Below are 19697 nucleotides of genomic sequence, written 5' to 3'. Positions count from 1 at the left end.
CAATCAAGAAAAAAATGAGTGGAAAAATTAGGCTCTGTTTCTGGTAAATTATAAACAGAAAGTATTTTTAAAACTCTTATAAATTTTTATTCATTTGATAAGTATGGAAGTTTTCTACTTGTATTTCAGTGAAAATAACCCTTTCAGAAATATGGATATTCAAATGAATATTAATCTGTGTGCGTGTTTTGTACATTGTCCTAGTTCTCAGTTTATATTAATTTCCTATGACTCCCAACAAATTTTACTTTTCTGACCCCAATATATATAGCACATTGTAGTATGATCCTAGTATCTATCCTTATAATTCCTCTTACGGGAATCTAACCTGAAATAGTGGCTCTGACATCTACACGTGGAAGCGTTTGCAGAATAGTAGCCTTTTGGGTAATGAATGATTAGATTGCTATGATCACTAGATCCTCCTTTAACATTCCCTGAGGCATGAATACATGGAGAGCTTCGTACTTCAGGCTCAATATTTAAACGTCATGAATCAAGCGTAGAAACTATTATAGTCTATCCTCCTATTGACAAATATAGCTGGAAGGGTAGATGAAATTTAAAATGCTCTCATTCCAACCAGGACACAGTGGCCCAGGAGGACCTGAGCTGTGGCCCATCCCCTTTACTTCCCACCTTTCCACTGGGAAGGATCTTGAGTGTGAACTTGCCTACAGCCCAGTTGGCACATCCGTATGTCCCTCATTACACTACAAACAGCGTAGCATAATGAGGGACTTCAGGCCTGGGCTTCAGGCCACATGAGGCTGAGAAGCAGAAACAGGATCACTTGGGCAGGAATTTTGAGGTTCCTCATGTAGGATGAAGAACTTGTTCTAGAAGGAGGCAGATTTACAATGGGGAGGAAAGTGGCTGGAGGAGGGCCAGAGCAGGGTCCTCTAAAAGTGGGAACTGAATGAAGGGCTTCCTGGCCAAAGAAGAAAGTCAGTAGGTACTGAGTACTATCATGCAGTCTTTGGGTCACCGTATTTCCAGCTTTGCTCTCAGTTACATTCTTTGGTTTTTTTTTTTTTTTTTAAGATTTTATTTATTTATTTGACAGAGACAGCGAGTGAGATAGAACACAAGGAAGGGAGTGGGAGAGGGAGAGGCAGGCTTCCTGTTGAGCAGAGAGCTTGATGTGGGACCCGATCCCAAGACCCTGGGATCATGACCTGAACCGAGGCAGATGTTTAACGACTGAGCCACCCAGTCGCCCCATTTTCTGGTCATTTTAGAATGCTTTGCAGACACATTGGAAATTAACTCTTCTTACAAAAACTCAAGATTTAAATAAAGGTTTTTAAGGTATTTAAGACTTACTTGGCTTTCTCTCTTCACATTACTAAATAATTGCATTTTTATATATCTAAGTCTATAGATGTTAAGGGGTTACTGTTTCTGTTAAGAAACATATGATTTTATGCAGAACATTTTAATCTCATTTCATCTGTTATCAGAATGGGATGCAAAATGACTTCCATGTTTCTAGAACAATTATGGCATTTTAGAGTTAGTATAACCTTGAAAACATGTTTTTTGTTTCTTTCTTTGTGAAATGTCGAAAGACTATGTTTTCTAACTATATCACATGCCAGTCTCTTCTGTACCTTCCAAATTTTTCATATGCTGCAGAGCTGAACTTTGTCTAACGAGCTAGAATTCAATTCTTACATGTTTGGAAAGACATGAAGTGTAGGCACGTGAGATTGTGTTGTGAGCAAACATAATTATTTCTTTATGATATAAGAGATCAAAGCCCAACTATTATAATTGGTCTTTACTAATGTCTAGTAATAACTAATTAACCGAATACTGACTGAATTCCTTTCCTAGGGCTACCATAACAAAGCACCAAATACTAGATGGTTTAAAACAGCAGAAATTTTATCCTCTCATACTCTGGGGGCTAGAAGTCTGAGATCCAGGTGTTGGCAGGGTCATGCTCCCTCCAGAACCCCTAGGGGAGGTTCCTTCCTTGCCTCTTCCTGCTTCTGGTAGCTCTAGAAGTTCCTTGGCTTTGGCAGCATAACTCCAATCTCAGCCTCACTCTTCACATGGCCCTCTTCCCTCTTGTCTGGGTCTGTGTCCAAATTTTCATCTACTTATAAGGACTCCAGTCATATTGGATGAGGCTAATCCAGTGTAATCTCATATTAACCTGATTATGTGTACAAAGTCCTATTCCAAATAAGGTCACATGCAAAGGTACCAGGGGTTAAGACATACACATTTGGTGGGGGGGGGGGACACAATTCAACCCATAACATTGGCCATGTGCCATAAACTATTTTAGGCATTGTATATATTTATATATTATTTCATCAAAACCTTAGAGCAACGCTATGGAATGAGTACTACTGTTGTTCCTGTTTTAAAATTGTGGAAACCAAGAAACAGATAATGTCACTCGTCCAAGACCACGTAGCTGGTTATTGGCTAGGACATAGATAAGCCAGGAAGTCTGCCTCCAAAGCCCACACTGTAACCACCAAGCAATATGGACAACTCCATGCTACATTAAAATATAATAGTGTCATCATTTAGATCTATTCTATTTAAATAAATTCTAATGGATCTATCCTGAAAGCCAGAATCTGCATTTCTCAGTTTGTGTCTTTTTATAACTGTCTTTATAACTGAAAATTACAGATAATTTTACATCAGTAAAATGGCTGGATTAGTTGGATTTTTTGCAGTGGTATGAAGAGATATAGGAATCAGCATAAATAGTAGAAGGTACTTAAGAGATGTAAGAAAGAAGAAACTTGGACACTATACTTGCGTCATTTTCAATACAGATGGATGAAATAATAAGAATATTTTTCTTTTATAAAATATACTTAATTATCTTACCAGCAGTTAATAAAAATAATCAAAATTTAGAGACAAATAGTTTTATGTCTATTTCTGGATTTTTAGAAAGAATTGCAGGAGAAATGCATCCTCACCTTATAATGCCATAAAGGCCGGCTTAATGGTAAACTAAGTGGTTTTGCGAAGGGACATTAAATAAAGTGTAGATGTATAATTATATGTACAGGAACATATTAAAACACAGGTGGTAAATATATTCCTATGCAGACATTGATTTATAAGCAAAGACTAAACATTCTGATTAACATCTTATATAGATAAACATAGGTAGGTAGATAGAACCTAGATGAGAAAAATGCCCACAATAAGCTTAGACTAGTCACAATTCCATTAGGTGAATAAAATTGCAATATTTGTCTTAAACCGAAGATAAAAATCTGTAGGGAAATAAGGTTTCTATTACATGTCGCATCCCAGCTGGGAAGAATGTCTACTTACCTACGTTTCCATACTGTTGATGCTTGAGCACGCACCTTCTGAGGTGAGTGGGCATGTAGAGAGCAGAGTCCTCCTTTAACCTCTCTGCTGCTCTGGGGCACCTCCCCTCATAGAGGACTTTAGATTCAGCCGATCCTTGAGGTAGAGTCAGACATGGCCTCTGCCACCAAGATCTGTGGGTCCTGTTCATATCACTTCAGCATCATGGGAATTAACCTGCACTCTTGTGAACATAAAAGCATAGAGTGTAACGCATACCATTAATAAATAATAAGACACACAATCGGTTACTGGAACTCTTTATCAACTAGTAAGGCAAAGCGGATTGTGTCTGCAGTATGAGAACCCATGTTTCCCTGGTGGCGTTTCTCTTGCCCTGCCATTTGAACCGTGGAGCCAAGTCCGATGACAGAAGTCTCTTCCCACATTCACTGTATAGGCACATTCTGTCTTCCATTCAAGAAACTGAAGATCTGTTTTTTTGTTTGTTTTTGTTCACATTTCCATTCTGCCACGGGTCCTCTCAGGGGTCACAACCTCTCTCTGCTAAAACATGGGAATACTGATTTCACCTCTGTATCTATTTCACAGGAGTGCTATAAAAACTATAGAGAAATTAATTTTTCTTAATGTTTTAAGATATCTAGGGGTAGGTATCATAAATGGATTAAATCTAAACTTTAGACTGGTAAGACCAGTGGATTATACTTCTGGGTCCAAATTCATGCTCTCACCATATTAGATACCTTTTTAGTAAAATGGGCACCATTCTTAGAGGAGTATTTTATTTAAGCCTGGAAAGGAAACAGTTAGTTAGTTTGAAAGTTTGTTTATTTGAAATACCAAGTACAGGGCAACAAGTGTAGAACATTTAACATGTTCTCAGTTGTTATCATGAATAAGAAAATACCTTATTTCTTGAAATTTGTATGTATTTTTTTGTCACCCTGAGTAGATCTCTTTGATTTTGTCTTTCCTATAGTACTCATTTGTGGTATTCTATCCTAGTCTTACTGAAATATACCATGTTTTTCGTATTGGTCTTCATGGTACATTAACACATCTTAAGTACAGTGATCTTTTCTATTGCTCTGACAATAATGTACCCTTTGCCATACTTAAAGTAGTTTATGTGGTAGTTATCTTCCCTGGGCTAAGCACTAAACCTAATAGTAACAAATATGACTTACTTTCCTAAGCAAATGCTTGAGCTACCAAAATGCCAACAGAGATAAGAAGTAGTACAGAATATTCCTCTTCAGGCATGAGTAGAACTAGGCCACAGCTGATTTCACAAAGTGGTAAGCATATGTCAATGCTTAAAATAATAACCCTCCATTTCCCGCCTCTTGATTTTTCAGTGTAAACTTGTGGGAGCTCATGAATAAAATATTTCTCTTTATCTTTTTTTTTTTTTTTGCTAGCCTCAAAGTTTATGTTAGCCCTGAGCCAGAAGAGGAGAAATAAATTTTTAATTTTTAATCTGAAACATTTCTCTGTTTTTCATAGGTTTCTCCTCAGAAAAGAAAGTCAATCAGTAGAAGCACACGCAAGTAGAGGAACACTCGGGCCAGAGGGAGAGCTTGGCTGACGACCCTCATTTTTCTTTTTACTGGTGGCTTATGTTGACACAACTGCACATCCTCTACTCCATGATTCGTGCGTGGTAGTGTTTCCCTTTGGCACGGAGAGAGGAAAAGACTTGGGACATCTAAGATCCTGATCAAATCTGAGAAGCCAGCATTACACAACCAAATGCAATGTCCAGTTTCCTCGAAATGAGATTTGGCAGATGGATTATGCACCATTCTTTGAAACTCTCTTCAGCATATTGCTGTTGGACTTACAGAGGCTGATCTCATGATTTCAGCAACTCCACTTTTGGTACAGTGATATTCTATGTTGATTGAAATATATATTCCCTGGGGGAAGAGTCACTGCAGTTATAAATTTGTAACATTGCTCCCATGATTTCTGTCGGGGCTTGGTTCTTTAGCCAGTGTGACTAGGTACTGTGCTCGTCATTGTTGGTCTTGGTGAACCTATGAATAGGACTGAAGACATGTATAGACCTCCTTAAACTAAATGGATGGTTCAATCTGAATAAAATGGTAACCTTGAAACTATGCTTTGAACAGATCATTCCCATAAGGCAGAGAGAGAAATTGTGAGCTTCCTTCATTCTTCGGTGGGATAGTTTATGAAAGACAAAACTCCACTGTGATGTTGATGGCTTCGCTGTGTTCATATGTACTATCGTAGTAGTTTGGAGACACATGGATTTAGGGTGGAATCTGTTTTTATTTCCCATGGATTTGAGTAACTATTGATGAACAACACGTCTGACTCCTCAAACCTATAAAATTGAGAAATGAATGTATCCAGACTCTATTGTAATTAAATTTTACCGTGGCATGACAGATGTCTAAAGACTAAGCAGATTTAAAAGTATTACGTTCATCCATTTAATAAGGTTTCTGCTAGGACCAACTGGAGGTCCTCTTTGTGAGGAGATGTAGAAGTGTGAGACCCATGGATATATGTAATCCTAGAAGCACCTAAAGAAAACTAGGAGCATCTGCTGAAGCCGCAGTCAAATGAAACCATCTGACACACTGCTGAAACTCTGAAACTCTTTGGCTCCAGCTTCCAGAAGTTAAACTACTTATTTCCAGCTCAGACTCTTCTTTTTTTTCAACTCCTGAATATACTCGCAGCTTTGTGTAATGGGAAGGTGAACCAGCCTTAGAAAGTTAAATACTTTCAGCCGGGGTCTGGCGACTAGGAAGATAATTCCTGAGAAAGAATTATCCTTCCCTTACATTAATTCTCCTAAGCTTTGTTTTTGCTGCTACTTATTAAAGAGACAAATCATCCTTGAGCAATTCTTCAGCATAAGTGAATCAGAAAAACAATGGGGTTTACAAGTCAGTTTCATCAAAGCTTTTTTTTTTTTTTTTTTTTTTTAATTTTCATTTCCTCAGATTTGTGGAATAGTCATTTCAGTAATACCTTTCAGTGGTGGATTAAGTTTGCCAACTGAGATGTGCCTATAGGAATAAAAACTGAACATATACGCAAAACGTACCCTTTGATAGCCTCATTCTAGGTTAATCCAACAGCAATAAAACATGATTTAACCATCCTATTACTATTACTGAAGTCATCCTATTATTAATTAGCAAGTTGGCAAACATTGGCAAGATTATGCAAATGCTAATGTAATGGGAAAAACTCCAATTTAAGTGAGACCTAATTTAATTTGAATTCCCAGTGGGTGACTGCAAATGTGGGAAGAGGACCCCTTGCCCAGAGTGCAACAAAAGAGAATTTCTACAAGAAGACAGATTTCTACAGCCCCGGCCCAAGAGCCAGTCAGTCCCTCCTGTGTTCCTCTTTCCAAATCATTTGTTTGGGGACTTCTGTCTCAGCTCATGCTTCATCCTCAGCTGTGGCCCTTGCTTCATTATCACACACAATTTCTGGAAATTAGGTGAGGAATAGCTGTGTCCCTTTGTAGGAGAGGAAATCATACCACACAATCTCTTTTATTGAGGAAATGGAAGACAAGGGCACATTTTAAGTTTTTGACAATCATGGAGAATTTAACCTTGAAGGTATCACATGAAGAAAATGATGTATTCACCTTGTCTGGGTTGTGACATGAAGTAAAAAACAAACAAACAAACAAAAAAACCTTCCTTCGGACCTTCAGGTCTGGTTAAGTCTGGGAGTTCGGCCAGCCTCTGATGCTACTAGCATAGTTTATTTTTACTCCATTTTTCTGACAGAAAGGATATTTTGGACTAAATTGCTAATATGAAGCATGAACATACTTCCAGGTGATTTTCTTTATTTACTGAGCTTTATCCCTTAATGTTCAAGTGCATTACATGGTGGAAGTATGGGTCTGAATGGTCACTTTCATGTATTAATACTTTTACGTAGCTCAGTCATAAATGAAATCATATCTAAAAAGACATATGACCTCCCAACTCAATAATTCAATTTTACAAATTTTTTTTAAATTAAAAAAAAACAAACAAACATGGAGTGCTTCACCAATTCATGTGTCATCTTTGCTCAGGGGCCATGCCAATCTTCTCTGTATCATTCTAATTTTAGTATATGTGCTGCCTAAGTCAGCACAACAATTATTAGATGAATACCCACTTGTTTTCCAAAATGTCTAGGCAACAGCAAACATCAGCCCATTCCTTTCTTGGTTTCCAAATAACCATTCCTCCCCCGCCCCCCCCCCCACCGCCAACCCCCTGGAATAGCACCTGGGTATGCTTTAAGAAAGTTACCCTTTCCTCATTGGACCCAGTATGATCTAAAGTGCCCTGGCCTGTTCTAGTCAAGAGGCAACCATGTGATCCAAACCAGGCTAACTGGACACCCTGTTGCTGAAATTTGAATTTCAAGCCTGCATAGTCCTGGGGAGGCCATGGTCCTTACATTTGATCATGTTCTGCAAGTTTCATATATTTGATGTGAGTAATCCGGTGTCTCTCCAATCAATTCTTGAAGTCAGAGTTTCTCTAGTTTGAAACAAAAGAACCTTAAATTACACACGTGAGAGTTAAAGCTCAGAGACTGTCAAGGATATTGTGAGGAACACATATGTATGTTACACACACACATTTTTAATGATATATTTTAAAGTGGAAAATAAGCCTTGTAATAATATAATCAGATAAGTTAATTCAAATGTTATGCTTGCCAGTCTTACAAAATATTACTTTGGATCACTGTGCAGTATATTTTAATATCTTTAAAGTGGAAAACACCATAATAAAAAATAAAATACAAAAGCCCCTTAGGAAAAGCCCCCTAGGAAAATATTTTAACTAGGCAAACTTGGGAAAAGTTCCAATGAAATAAAACCACCAAAGCCCATGTCTAACTTCCTTATTTCTTTTTCTGAAGTGCTAACTTGCATGTAACTGATCATTTACATTTTCATAGGTTGTTAATAAATAAATTATAGGAAATAGGATTCTTTTGTGTGAGAACAATACCAAATGAATTCTCCTTTAACATCTCAGTGGGATGATGGTTTTTTCCTCAGCAAAGTTAAATTCACATTATAAAATTCCCATTATTCTGTAGCAGAATGTTAATTCAAATGCAGAGTAGTTCCTTAATGAGAAGTTAAGATAAAATTCCTGAATGCTTCAAAATCAGTATAGTTTTATTTATATTTGATCAATTCTATACATATCCTAATTCTCATCTTGATCAATATCTATTTTGGATGTTATCCTTTGTCAATGTCATTTACTAGAAATTTGTTTTGTTTTTGTGAAAATGTGTGTGCAGTGATGGGACATGCAAAAGCAACAGAGACACTTTCTATTCTTTTTACTGTCTAAGGAGAATTATTCTAGCAGCTGTAGGCAGGAGGCTCTGAAGCCAGGGTGAGTGAAGCTCCTTTTAATTTCCAACATATTTTTTGGCCTTTCAGTGTCTTCAGAAGTATCATATTTTTACTCAAAGCACAGAAGAGAGTCAGAATTTGGCAATTTATACTGAGCAAGATATTAACATATTCAAGTGTTCTAGCAAAATTTTGTAAGTTTTCCTTTTTACAAAAATGTGTTCTTTCAATAATCAGCAGAATCTAGAATCATTTCCTATGAAAAGACAAGTAGCCTTTAATTCACTTTTATATTATTTCTAGCTCGATAAGTTTCTAGCAGTTTGACAAAAATCCATCTTTCCCATAAGGCATTAAAGGTTAGTCTCAGAATATAGATTCATTATTAAGAAAACTTACAAAATTAAAATGTATTTTTTTTAAATACAGGAAGTGGAGAGCCAATGTTCTGACTTAAATTAATTTTTTTTCCCAGTTTCATCATGTTTTCCTAAAGAAAATTATCATTAACACTATTCTGCAAACTTTTAACTTTCCTTTGGACATTCTTTCTTGCTTCAGCACCAGATAATTTAACATCTATTTCTTTCACCTCCTCCACCAACTGGGGAGACAGGATGTGCGAAATTGTTTTCCAGTCAAATGAAAAAAAAAAAATCAAGTAAAAATAAGTTATTATGGGTTTTTTTGTTTGTTTTTTGTTGTTTACCAACAGGAGTCAAGGTAGCTTAAGACCTTTTATCCTAAATCCTTCAAGAGATCCACTTTTATCAGAAAGAATGTAATGAGTGGGTATAGCAACATTTTATAGAAAGAGTATGGTATTGGAGTCAGGCACAGATTCTGCGCCTGGTTGTACCAGCTGTGACTATGAACAAGGGTGCCTAAACTAGTGAACCTCGGTTTCCATAACTGAAAAAGGTTACAACAAGAAAACAGTCTCAGAAGATTTTTGTAAAAACCAATTCATATCACACACGTCACGTTTCTCCCTAGGTGGTGGTTGGGATTTGTTAGCTTCCTTCTGCTTATTGTGATAGTGGAAGAAATTTCTCTTGGGTAACATTTCCCAAAGCGTGCTTGGTAGGTGGGAAAGTGATTTTAACCCAGCTGTGCAGGAGAGGATTCCCCATCTCCATGAATGTAAGATGTTTTGTCCAACTCAGCTTTTACTGTGGGACACTTCTCTTGTCTCTTCATGTCATATAGCAAATTGCAAAAGGTATATCGTGGATTGTTCTCACCGTGTTAAGATGTTATGTTATGTTGATAAGGAGAACATACATAGAATTAACACAAAAATCCGATGCCACTCAAGATGAATCTCTGCAAGATAGAGGCATAAAATTCCAAATTCTCTACTAAATTTAGATATATTAGGCTTATTAAAAGTTAGACCAAACACAGAAAAGGTTATGATACCACATATCATTAAGATTAGCTTCTTGTGGGGTGGGACAGGGTAGAAGGACGAAAAAAGGAGGTAAATAAAAAAAGAGGTATACACCTTGATGGGATGGACAGGTGCAGATGATGGGAGGAAGCCCAGCCCTGTGAATGGGTGTGATATGCCAAATAAAAGGTGACTCATACAAGGGAAGATCAGTTTGGATGGAAGCCCCAGCAAAACCAACAAGGAGTAACAATGGTGTTCACAGTGAACATGACTGAAAATGGATCAAAGCATGCAGATTGGTTATCCTGATCCAGAAAGAGTGAAACAAAACAGAATATCTGGACACATTCTGAAAAAGCTGTACGATAAAGATAAGGTAATAATCATAAACTTGAAAATCCTCATACAGGTTTCCAAGCTAAAAAAAAATCAGTCGGTCTACAAAGGAACAATAGAGGGACACCAGCCAATCCTGGACAATGCAACATACAGGAAGATAATGGAGTAGCACTTGTCTTTTTTTCTTTACATTATACTCTTATTTTTCATTTACCTTTTCACTCATCTTTCAAGTATCAATGTAAATCACATACTGAACGTATATAAATAATACACTGAAATTATATTAAATTTTATATAAGTTGCTCTATAATGCCCTAGGAACCTCTCCCAGAGTTTATCTTCCAGTTTTGCAAATCTGAATGGTTCATTACTTTTATAATATACAGGTCACAGTTCAAAGCCAAAGACTGAGTAAGAAGTGTTTATCTTCTCAATCTGAGAGCATTTTACATTTTGGCCATTGCACAAAATCCTTATTTTTATTTTTATTCTATCTTGCAATTCAGAAGAACTTCAGGTAAAACTCAGATTTCATGTTATCTCCCTTAAAAAAACAAATCATATCATGGAAGGAGAAACTGAATCACACTGTAGATATAGAGTTACCAACCTAGTATAATTTTTATATAATTTTTTATATAATTTTCTAGTTTTTAGGGTCCTGATGAAGCCAAACTTACATATGCCACTTTATGTAGGGAAATTTTGGACATTTTAGTCAATATTCTAGAGTCAACCATCTTCAAGCACATTCTTGATAATAATGTCTGCAAGGCACCTCCAGTTTCCAAAAGACAATTAAATTGTTGATTGGTTTCATCAAGTTCCTAATTAGGTTATTTCAAAAGTAGAAGTATGGGGCACGTGGGTGGCTCAGTCGTTAAACTTCTGCCTTTGGCACAGGTCATGATCCCAGGGTCTTGAGATCAAGTCTTGCATCAGGCTCCCTGCTCAGTGGGAGCCCTGCTTCTACCTCTCCCACTCCCCCTGCTTGTGTTCCTCTCTCGCTATCTCTCTGTGTCAAATAAATAAATAAAATCTTTAAAAAAAAAATTAAAAGTATAAATATTCCATATATACACCTGAAGTTATTAAAGTAATAGGAAATTGGTGGTAAAAAGCATAAAATCTAAATGTTTTTCCTTTATAATCAATCTGTGAAGACAGCATATATATAAGTATTACATATATTTTTTAAGTAGGGCACTAAATAGATGATGAAAATATTCTAACAAATGTAAAAATGAAAGAACTGAGCTTTAGATAAAACTGTTTTTTTCTTCTGGTAACTTTCTGAAAGTCCTTTTGTACCAATAAACTTGCCACCTGGTACCTTTCAGATTCTTTTTTATTTTTTTAAGATTTATTTATTTTAGGGAGAGAGAGAGCCAGCAGGGGAAGGAGCAGAGGTGAAGAGAAAGGGAGAGAATCTCAAGCAGACTCCTAGCTGTGCAAGGCTCTATCCCAGGACCCTGAGTTCATGACCTGATTGGAAATCAATAGTCAACAGTCTAACCGAATGAGCCACCCAGGAACTCCATTAGATTCTTTATAAGGGATATCCAAATTGATTGCTAAGGATGTTACATGTCACTCGTAAAAGTTAGAAATAGTCATGCCAGTGTGGCTTTTGCATGTTCTTGGACAGAGGATTGCTAGAATCAGAAGGAGAACTCAGAGTGTAGTGAGCTTAAAAAAAAAATTCTCCTTGCATTCTCATCTAAGCTCCCCTTCACAGTCTTCTGATTTCACTAGTCTCTAGGAGTAACGGGAAAGGAGCTGGCAGACCAAGAGAAGATGGAGGGTTAATAGGTGAGTTCAAGGAAGGGTGACATCAACAAACACCCATCATCTGACACATCCATGACCAAAACCGATGAGCATCACTTAGTTGAGAATCCCAGGAACATTACAGCCAGAAGCCAACTTAAGTGCCAATGTCTTTGAAGCCTTGAGGTCCTCTGATAAATTAGCACCTAAGACAAGCTACATGGTAACCATGAACAAGGCCAGCCACAGATGGCGAAATGCTATCTGAATGGCTCATGGAATGAGTCATCATGTTCTTAGCACAGAGTTCACAGCCTAAGAAGTTTCTCTGTTCTTTACTAGCATAAGGTCAGCTTTGAGAACCCATAGGAAAAAAATGGCTATCTTTGCTCTGCTGTACTGGCATTCACCAAAATCACTGAATTTTCTTCTTTTACCCTTTACAAGCTTTCTTAAGAAAAATAGTTGCCTTTTTTCTTCACTTTTTCATCTATTAACAGTTACTGTCTTTGATTTTTTGAGGATGATACTTGACTGAGGACCTTCTCATCATTGACGGCACCAGCCATGTTGAGCCATGTGGCCCTTTCCTCAGAGGGTGAGGACTGTATTCCTAAGCTTTCTAGATGGCTGAGAGCACCTCTCTGAGCCAGACCAACTGTCAAAAGTCAGAGAGGATCCTTATAAAATACTGAAAAGAAAATATTGTGACCCAGTATACTTGCCAAAATCTTGTACCATGAGTTCCTATATACAGGAGCTCAGAAAATATATCACCCATGTGAAAGTCTGAAAAAAAATGTTTTAAAGATACTTTGCAGCTAAAGAATATATTCTAGATGGATTAAATAGTAAAAAGAAAAATATAAAACCCTAAAAGCAGTATTTACCAAAATGGAAGAAACAACAACTAAAACCAACTTATTCAATCTATAAAACGCAACTATAAATATGTAAATATACATGAGGAAACATGTATGTAAACATAAATCATAAAAATCATAAATACTATATGTGGTATTTACATATAACATATAGGTGACTATTTTTAAAACAATATAAATATGTAAACACAAGAAATACATATGTATATCAAATATGATGGACAATTATCTGAAACTCTAATGTATAAGTAGTTTTAATAAATCTTTAAAAACACGTTTATTTAATAAATATTTGTTAAGGAATTATGTTCTATGCTATCTAAAATGAGCCTGGAATTTTCATGTATTACTAGTGAGAATGTAAATTAGTTCAACTTTTCTGGAAAGCAGTTGATGCCATGTATTATGTGTTTTAATAACCCTCCAGTCTTTGATCCCATAAAGTCCTCTTCTAAGAATCTAAAGAGTCGGTAATGTAATCAAAGGTCTACACGAGAGTTGTTAAATAAATTAAGAAACATGTAAGAGCCATTTGTTATTATTAAAATTATTGGGGCGCCTGGGTGGCTCAGTGGGTTAAAGCCTCTGCCTTCAGCTCAGGTCATGATCCCAGGGTCTTGGGATTGAGCCCCGCATCATCGGGCTCTCTGCTCAGCAGGGAGCCTGCTTCCCTCCCTTCCTCTCTCTCTGCCTGCCTCTCTGTCTGCTTGTGATCTCTGTCTGTCAAATAAATATATAAAATCTTTTTAAAAAATAAAAATAAAATAAAATTATTTACAAAATTTTAACATATTTGAATGTTTATTTAGCTCTAAGTAAAGAAAAATCACCATTTTAAAACATGTACTTAGGTTCATAATTCATTATCTGCAATTCTGAAATTTAGAAAGTCCAGGTAATAAAAATTATTTTGTAACTCATTTAATAGCAAAATATGACCTGAATTCATATAAGGCTATTTATAGTCCCTATTTATCTTATTTATTGTAAACTTCAAAATTTAATATTAATGTATTTGATTGAAGGGTCCTACCCTAGCCCACACTGGGGATATTATGTAATATATAGTTTATATCATATTATCTTTACATAGCTAATCAATTCTCAATTCCCAAGCATATTTTGGTTCGGGTAAAATTTCGGGTAAGAGATTGAAGACCTATGTACAGTCTCAACTAAATATATCTATATCTATATAAATATATATATATATATCCATCTTTGTATTTATTTTTCATTCTATCTAGATGGACAGATGGAAGGAAGGGAGAGAGGGAGAGAGAGGGAGGAAGGAAGGAAGGAGGGAAAGGAAGGCTGAGGAAGAGAACAGGTATGAAAAAGAAGGATTTTTCTAAAATAGTAGTTATCTATGAACAGTGGGACTATGGGGGATTTTATTTTCTTTTTAATGTTCTGAATTTTATAAAATAAGCAAGATTTTAGAACAAAGAAAAATTTTAAAAATACAGAAAATTATTTGGGGAGTATTTTATATTACAAGCTCTTCATGGAAAACACAAAGATAAATTTTTTAACCAATCTGTGTTTGAATTATCACAAATTTTAAAATAGTGAGGGATATAGTAATAGATACTCAGTATAAAAACACATGTATCTATATATAGCTAATATTTCATTTTAATTTAGGTTGTGTTTCTGTAGTCATGTAAATATATTATACACACACATACATTATATATGTACAGTTTTCTCTCATGAGATCTACCCTGTCCATTTAAAAAGGCAAAAGGCAACATCTCTCATGCTCTAGATTTTCTCTCATGCTCTTTTTCTCCCCAATCGCACTTACTACCTTCTAACATAGTATATTTACTAATTTATCATGTTTATCACTCCTGCTAGAACATTAACTCACAAGGGCTTGGATCTTTTCTCTTTTTGTTCACAAATGTATCTCAAGCACCCAGAACAGTGCCTGGAACATATTAGGCATTCAGTGCATATTTGCTGAATTAATTAAGATACATATAATTCCAAAATACCCAATAACAAAGAGAACAACACGCATTTTAGTAATTCATAGAATGTCAGACTTCTCAGAATCATATTTTCTGAAAGGAGCTTGAGTGCTCTTCAGTATAGATAAATATGGCTTAGCTGAATATGGTTTTAGGACATTAATCACTTTCTAAAGGTTTTCCACTGAAGAACCTCCAATGGCAAAGCAAAAATGAAAATGTTGACAACACAGACACTTTTTGGAAGATTTCCATCATCAGTAAGAAAAATTTAGGACAATGTTGCCGTTGTATCTATTTGTTTTCATATATAAATATTGACTAAAATTGAGATGTCAGAAAGATGTGCCATACATATTCTGTGACTCCACTCTATTTATATTCCAGACATTCCATATTTCTTAAGGAATATGCATTCTGTAGTTTTAAGACTTGAGAATATAGTTTCTTCCTATTTTAAAATCTTAAGAACTTATTTCTAATGATGTTAGACTGCAATATCATACGTCGTCAATAGGTGCCACCACTTCACAGAATTTACCAGAATGAGCAAATTTTTTAGTTCAATGTCCATAAGTTAATTAGTACATTTAAAAAGGAGTATCATAAATGTAGGAGATGCATTGAATAGCTTTATTTAAAATAAGGATATTTTCCAATGGGAATCTAAGAGAGTAAAGTTGCATAGATAAATACTACCAAAAAAGCTTTGTGAAATTTCATAAACTCCATAGAGCATAATGGATGCATCTTAGTACAGCACCCATTATTTTCCTTATGTTCCTGTAGTTTAGGATACTAAACTTGCTATTACGATAGATTATGCCACATTCAAACTTGAATTTTTTTTAAATGAAAAGATATGATTGTTTCCAAACATATTTAAATCACTCTCTTTTTCATTTCAAAATTTTATTTAAATTCTAGTTAGTTGTCATGTATGTTTGTAAAATTGGTTTCAGGTATAGAATTTAGTAATCCATCACTTACATATAACTCAGCGCTCATCTAAAAAGTGCCCACCTTAATACCCATCACCCATCTAGCAACCCCCTGCCCACCTCCCTCCATCAACCCTCAGTTTATTCTCTATAGTTAAAAGTCTCTTATGGCTTGCTTTCCTCTCTTTTTTTTTCCCCTTCTCTTGTGTTCACCTGTTTTGTTTTTTAAATTCCACATATGAGTGAAATCATGATATTTGTCTTTCTCTGACTTATTTTGCTTAGCGTAATACATCTTAGTTCCATCCATGTCATTGCAAATGACAGGATTTCATTCTTTTGATGGCTGAGTAGTATTCCTTTGTGTGAGTATATATACTTTATATATATACGTGTGTGTGTATGTATTTTATATATATATATACATATATGTATGTATGTATATATATATACATACACAGTTATATGCATTTCCATCATTTGGCTATTGTTGATAATGCTGTTATAAACATTGGGATGCTTGTGCCCTTCCGAATCAGTATTTTTGTATCCTTTAGTTAAATACCTAGTAGTGTAATTACTGGATCATAGGGTAGTTCTACTTTTAACTTTGAGGAATCTCCATACTGTTTCCAGAGTGGCTAACACATACTTGGAAAGATGCTCACCATCACTCATCATCTGGGAAATATAAATCAAAACCACTTGTGCAAGATACCACCTTGCACCTGTCAGAGTGGCTAAAATTAACAACACAGGAAACTAACAGATGTTGGTGAGGATTGGGGAAAGGTGAACCCTCTTACACTTTTTTTAAAGAAAAAAGTAATAAGGGCAAAATGTTGTGGTGGAAAACACATGGGATTTGGAGTTAGAAAGATGTAGGTTCGATCCCAGCCTTTCCACTTACTACTTGGACAATCTTAAACAATTTACTTGACCTTTTCTTTTTTTTTTTAACTCAGGGTTGGTATATCTTAATCGCAAGGCTTACACATCTGACAGAGTTTCTGGATGATTAATAATGCATATAAATCACCTGATACATAGGAGGCATTCAAAAGTTAGTAGTTATTAGCTGCAGTCATGTTTCAGCAAAGCCTCAGAAACTACATTATTACCATGGCATAAATATGGTGGTGTTGAATGTTATTATTAATAGTTGTAATATTAAGTTATAATATTAATTTTAATGGTTTCTAATCCACTATGAATCTAACATTTAAGAGGTAAATTTATTTCCATATCAGATCAACTTCCATTTAGCTTTACTATTCTCTCGTTGGAAACTGAATATGTACTTAGATTTAACTAATCTGGTGACCAAACGAGGTAGGAAAAAAGACTCATTCCAAATATCGGAAGCAAAGGCACTTAAAGCAATGGACCTCCATGGCCCTGTGCATGTATTTCTGCTCCTGCTCTCAGGACACCCCAAGTTAGGCATACCATCATGGTAGGTCAAAGCTCAAGGGTTGAAGAAATGAAGTAAAAGAACATCCCCTTCCTCAGTCCCACCCTTGACATGATAAACCACTTCAACCTAGTGTCCCTTATAGAATTTTTCCCAGGCCCAGAGAACCAGAAAACAAAAGACTGCAGAGGTGACATCCTCACATAAAACGACCTCAGAAACTTTGGGGCAGGCTTGGACCTGACCAAGGAGAATAGGAAGGATGCCCTGCTACTGAGGGTATCATTCCTGACATGCTCTATGCCACTGCCGCCATCTGCAGAGCACATCCTGACAAGTGGCTGATCATGGACTGTATACAGCGTGAGCATGGGTGAAGCACTGCGCAACAGTGATGTCTGCATGAGTTTGCCAGGGCTGCTGCAAAGTGCCACACACTGGGTGGCTTCAGTGACAGAAGCTTCTCGTCTCACAGGTCCGGTGGCTGGTGATCTGAGATCAAGGTGCCAGCAAGGTTGTCTGTTCTGAGGGATATAAGGAAGGATCTGGTCCTTGCCTATCCCCTAGTTTATGGTGGTTAATTGACCATTTTGGGGTGTTCTTTGGCTTATAGAAATATCAGTTCATTTTTGTCTTTATCTTCACATGGTCTTCTCCCTGTGTGCATGTTTGTGTTCAAATTTCTCTTTTTTTATAAGGACATTAGTCATACTGGATCAGTGGTTCACTCAACTCCAGCATGATTTCATCCTAAGTATGATTATATCTGCAATGACCCCATTTCTGTATAAAATTGTATTGTGGGGTACTAGGGTTAAGACTTTAACATATAAATTTTGAGAGGGTGCAATTCAACGCATAACAGTGTCACTTTAGAAATGGCTCCAAGATACCCTGATTCTATGGTCTGAAGGTTTGTGTCCCTTTCCAAATTCCTATGTTGAAAACCTGAAGTCAAAAGTGATGGTATTAGGGCCTTTGGAAGGTGATAAAGTCATGAGAGCAGAGACTTCATGAATGGGATTTGTGCCTTCACAAGAGGCTCCAGAGAACTAGCTTGCCTTTCTATCATGTGAGGACCCAAAGAGAAAGAGGTAGAAGTTATACAACTCAGAAGAAGGGTCTCACCAGAACACAACTCCCTTTGGCACACAAATCCTGGATTTCAGCTTCCAAACTATGAAAAATAAATTCCATGTGGCACTGACTGAAGATAAGGAGAAAATCTACCTTAAAGATGCCAAAGTTAGGGCTAGAACTCTTATTTGGCAAGTTGGAGAGCTAGCATTGAGTAATGGCAATAGATATTCTGAAAGAGTCAGCCATCTTGCTTTAATGAAAGAAACAACTTCTGTAGAGAATTCCTTCACGGCAACAAAAATGAAGCCATAAAAATGGCAATCACCATCACTGTGTCATTTCTGGCCTTGAGGACTCTCATCTTGCAGTTTTTGTCTTCAGGTTCTCTCCCATTTGTTTCACAGTACTTTTCAACAGATTATTTGAAAAGAGAAAAACAAATTCATGCATGATATCCTCAGGCTTTCCTAATGAAAACGGTCTTGCAATAATGACCATCCGGTTTTGAATTGGGTCTTTTTCTTGGACTTACTTAGGATGAACACATTTTCTGAAAGAGAAGCAGAGGGGATGACTGTAGGGACCAGGTCTTCCTCCACGATGGAGAAGCCCAAATATTCACAAAAGCTGAAAGCATAAGGGTGCTGAGCACATGGTGAGTGCTTAAAAGAACACCAGCTGCTTGACTGAAGTGGGCTTGGAGTAGATCTTTCCGGATCAGTCCATCTGGGATTTGTGCTTACCTGGCTCCAGCCCACATGCAGAGTGAAGAATGGCGACCATGCAAATACTTGCATCGTGGGAAGAGGGCTAATCGAGGTGCCTTTGTGTGTACAGTGAAATAGCATTCTACACTGGTCTTAGTGTTTTGCATTTATATGGGCACATTCAAGACATCATTCCACACCAGCCTAGCATGTAACTAGAAGGGGAACAAACACATTTTTTCCAGTATGACAGAGCCATAACTAAAGGGTGCCATGGAGGCTATGTCACATTGATCTCAGCTAGTCTTTATTTTACCATCTGGCTCCTTTTCTAGGGCTCCCTCAAAAGGGATACCCCTAACTAACCCATCAGGGCCTTCTCTCCCATACATCAGTCCATGTAGAAACAACAAAGGAAGTCAATTGTGCTGATTTTCTGTGTAAGGCCCCATACCAGGCTTGTTAGCAGAAGCCTCCTCCTTC

At 36.6% G+C, this 19697-nt stretch overlaps 1 protein-coding gene and 1 non-coding gene across 3 annotated transcripts in view; one reads left to right on the top strand and one right to left on the bottom strand.

The window, feature by feature from the left end:
* Positions 1–5444, top strand: part of TNIP3 (TNFAIP3 interacting protein 3) — a 99338-nt gene extending 93894 nt beyond the window's left edge. For both annotated transcript variants that reach the window (XM_032333310.1, XM_032333309.1), the window contains exon 14: positions 4828–5444. In XM_032333310.1, the coding sequence (XP_032189201.1) occupies positions 4828–4859 (32 nt within the window). In that variant the 3' untranslated portion in view covers positions 4860–5444. The remainder of the gene's footprint in view (positions 1–4827) is intronic.
* Positions 5445–7360: 1916 nt separating this feature from the next.
* LOC116585390 lies at positions 7361–7467 on the bottom strand. Its single transcript, XR_004283590.1, has one exon. It is a non-coding gene; the product is annotated as a U6 spliceosomal RNA (small nuclear RNA).
* Between the last annotated feature and the right edge of the window lie 12230 nt (positions 7468–19697).

The sequence above is a fragment of the Mustela erminea genome, chromosome 2 (assembly GCF_009829155.1).
Source record: "Mustela erminea isolate mMusErm1 chromosome 2, mMusErm1.Pri, whole genome shotgun sequence".
Taxonomy (NCBI): Eukaryota; Metazoa; Chordata; class Mammalia; order Carnivora; family Mustelidae; genus Mustela; species Mustela erminea.
Note: the sequence above shows the minus strand (reverse complement) of the source record. Positions and strands in the feature narration are given on the sequence as shown.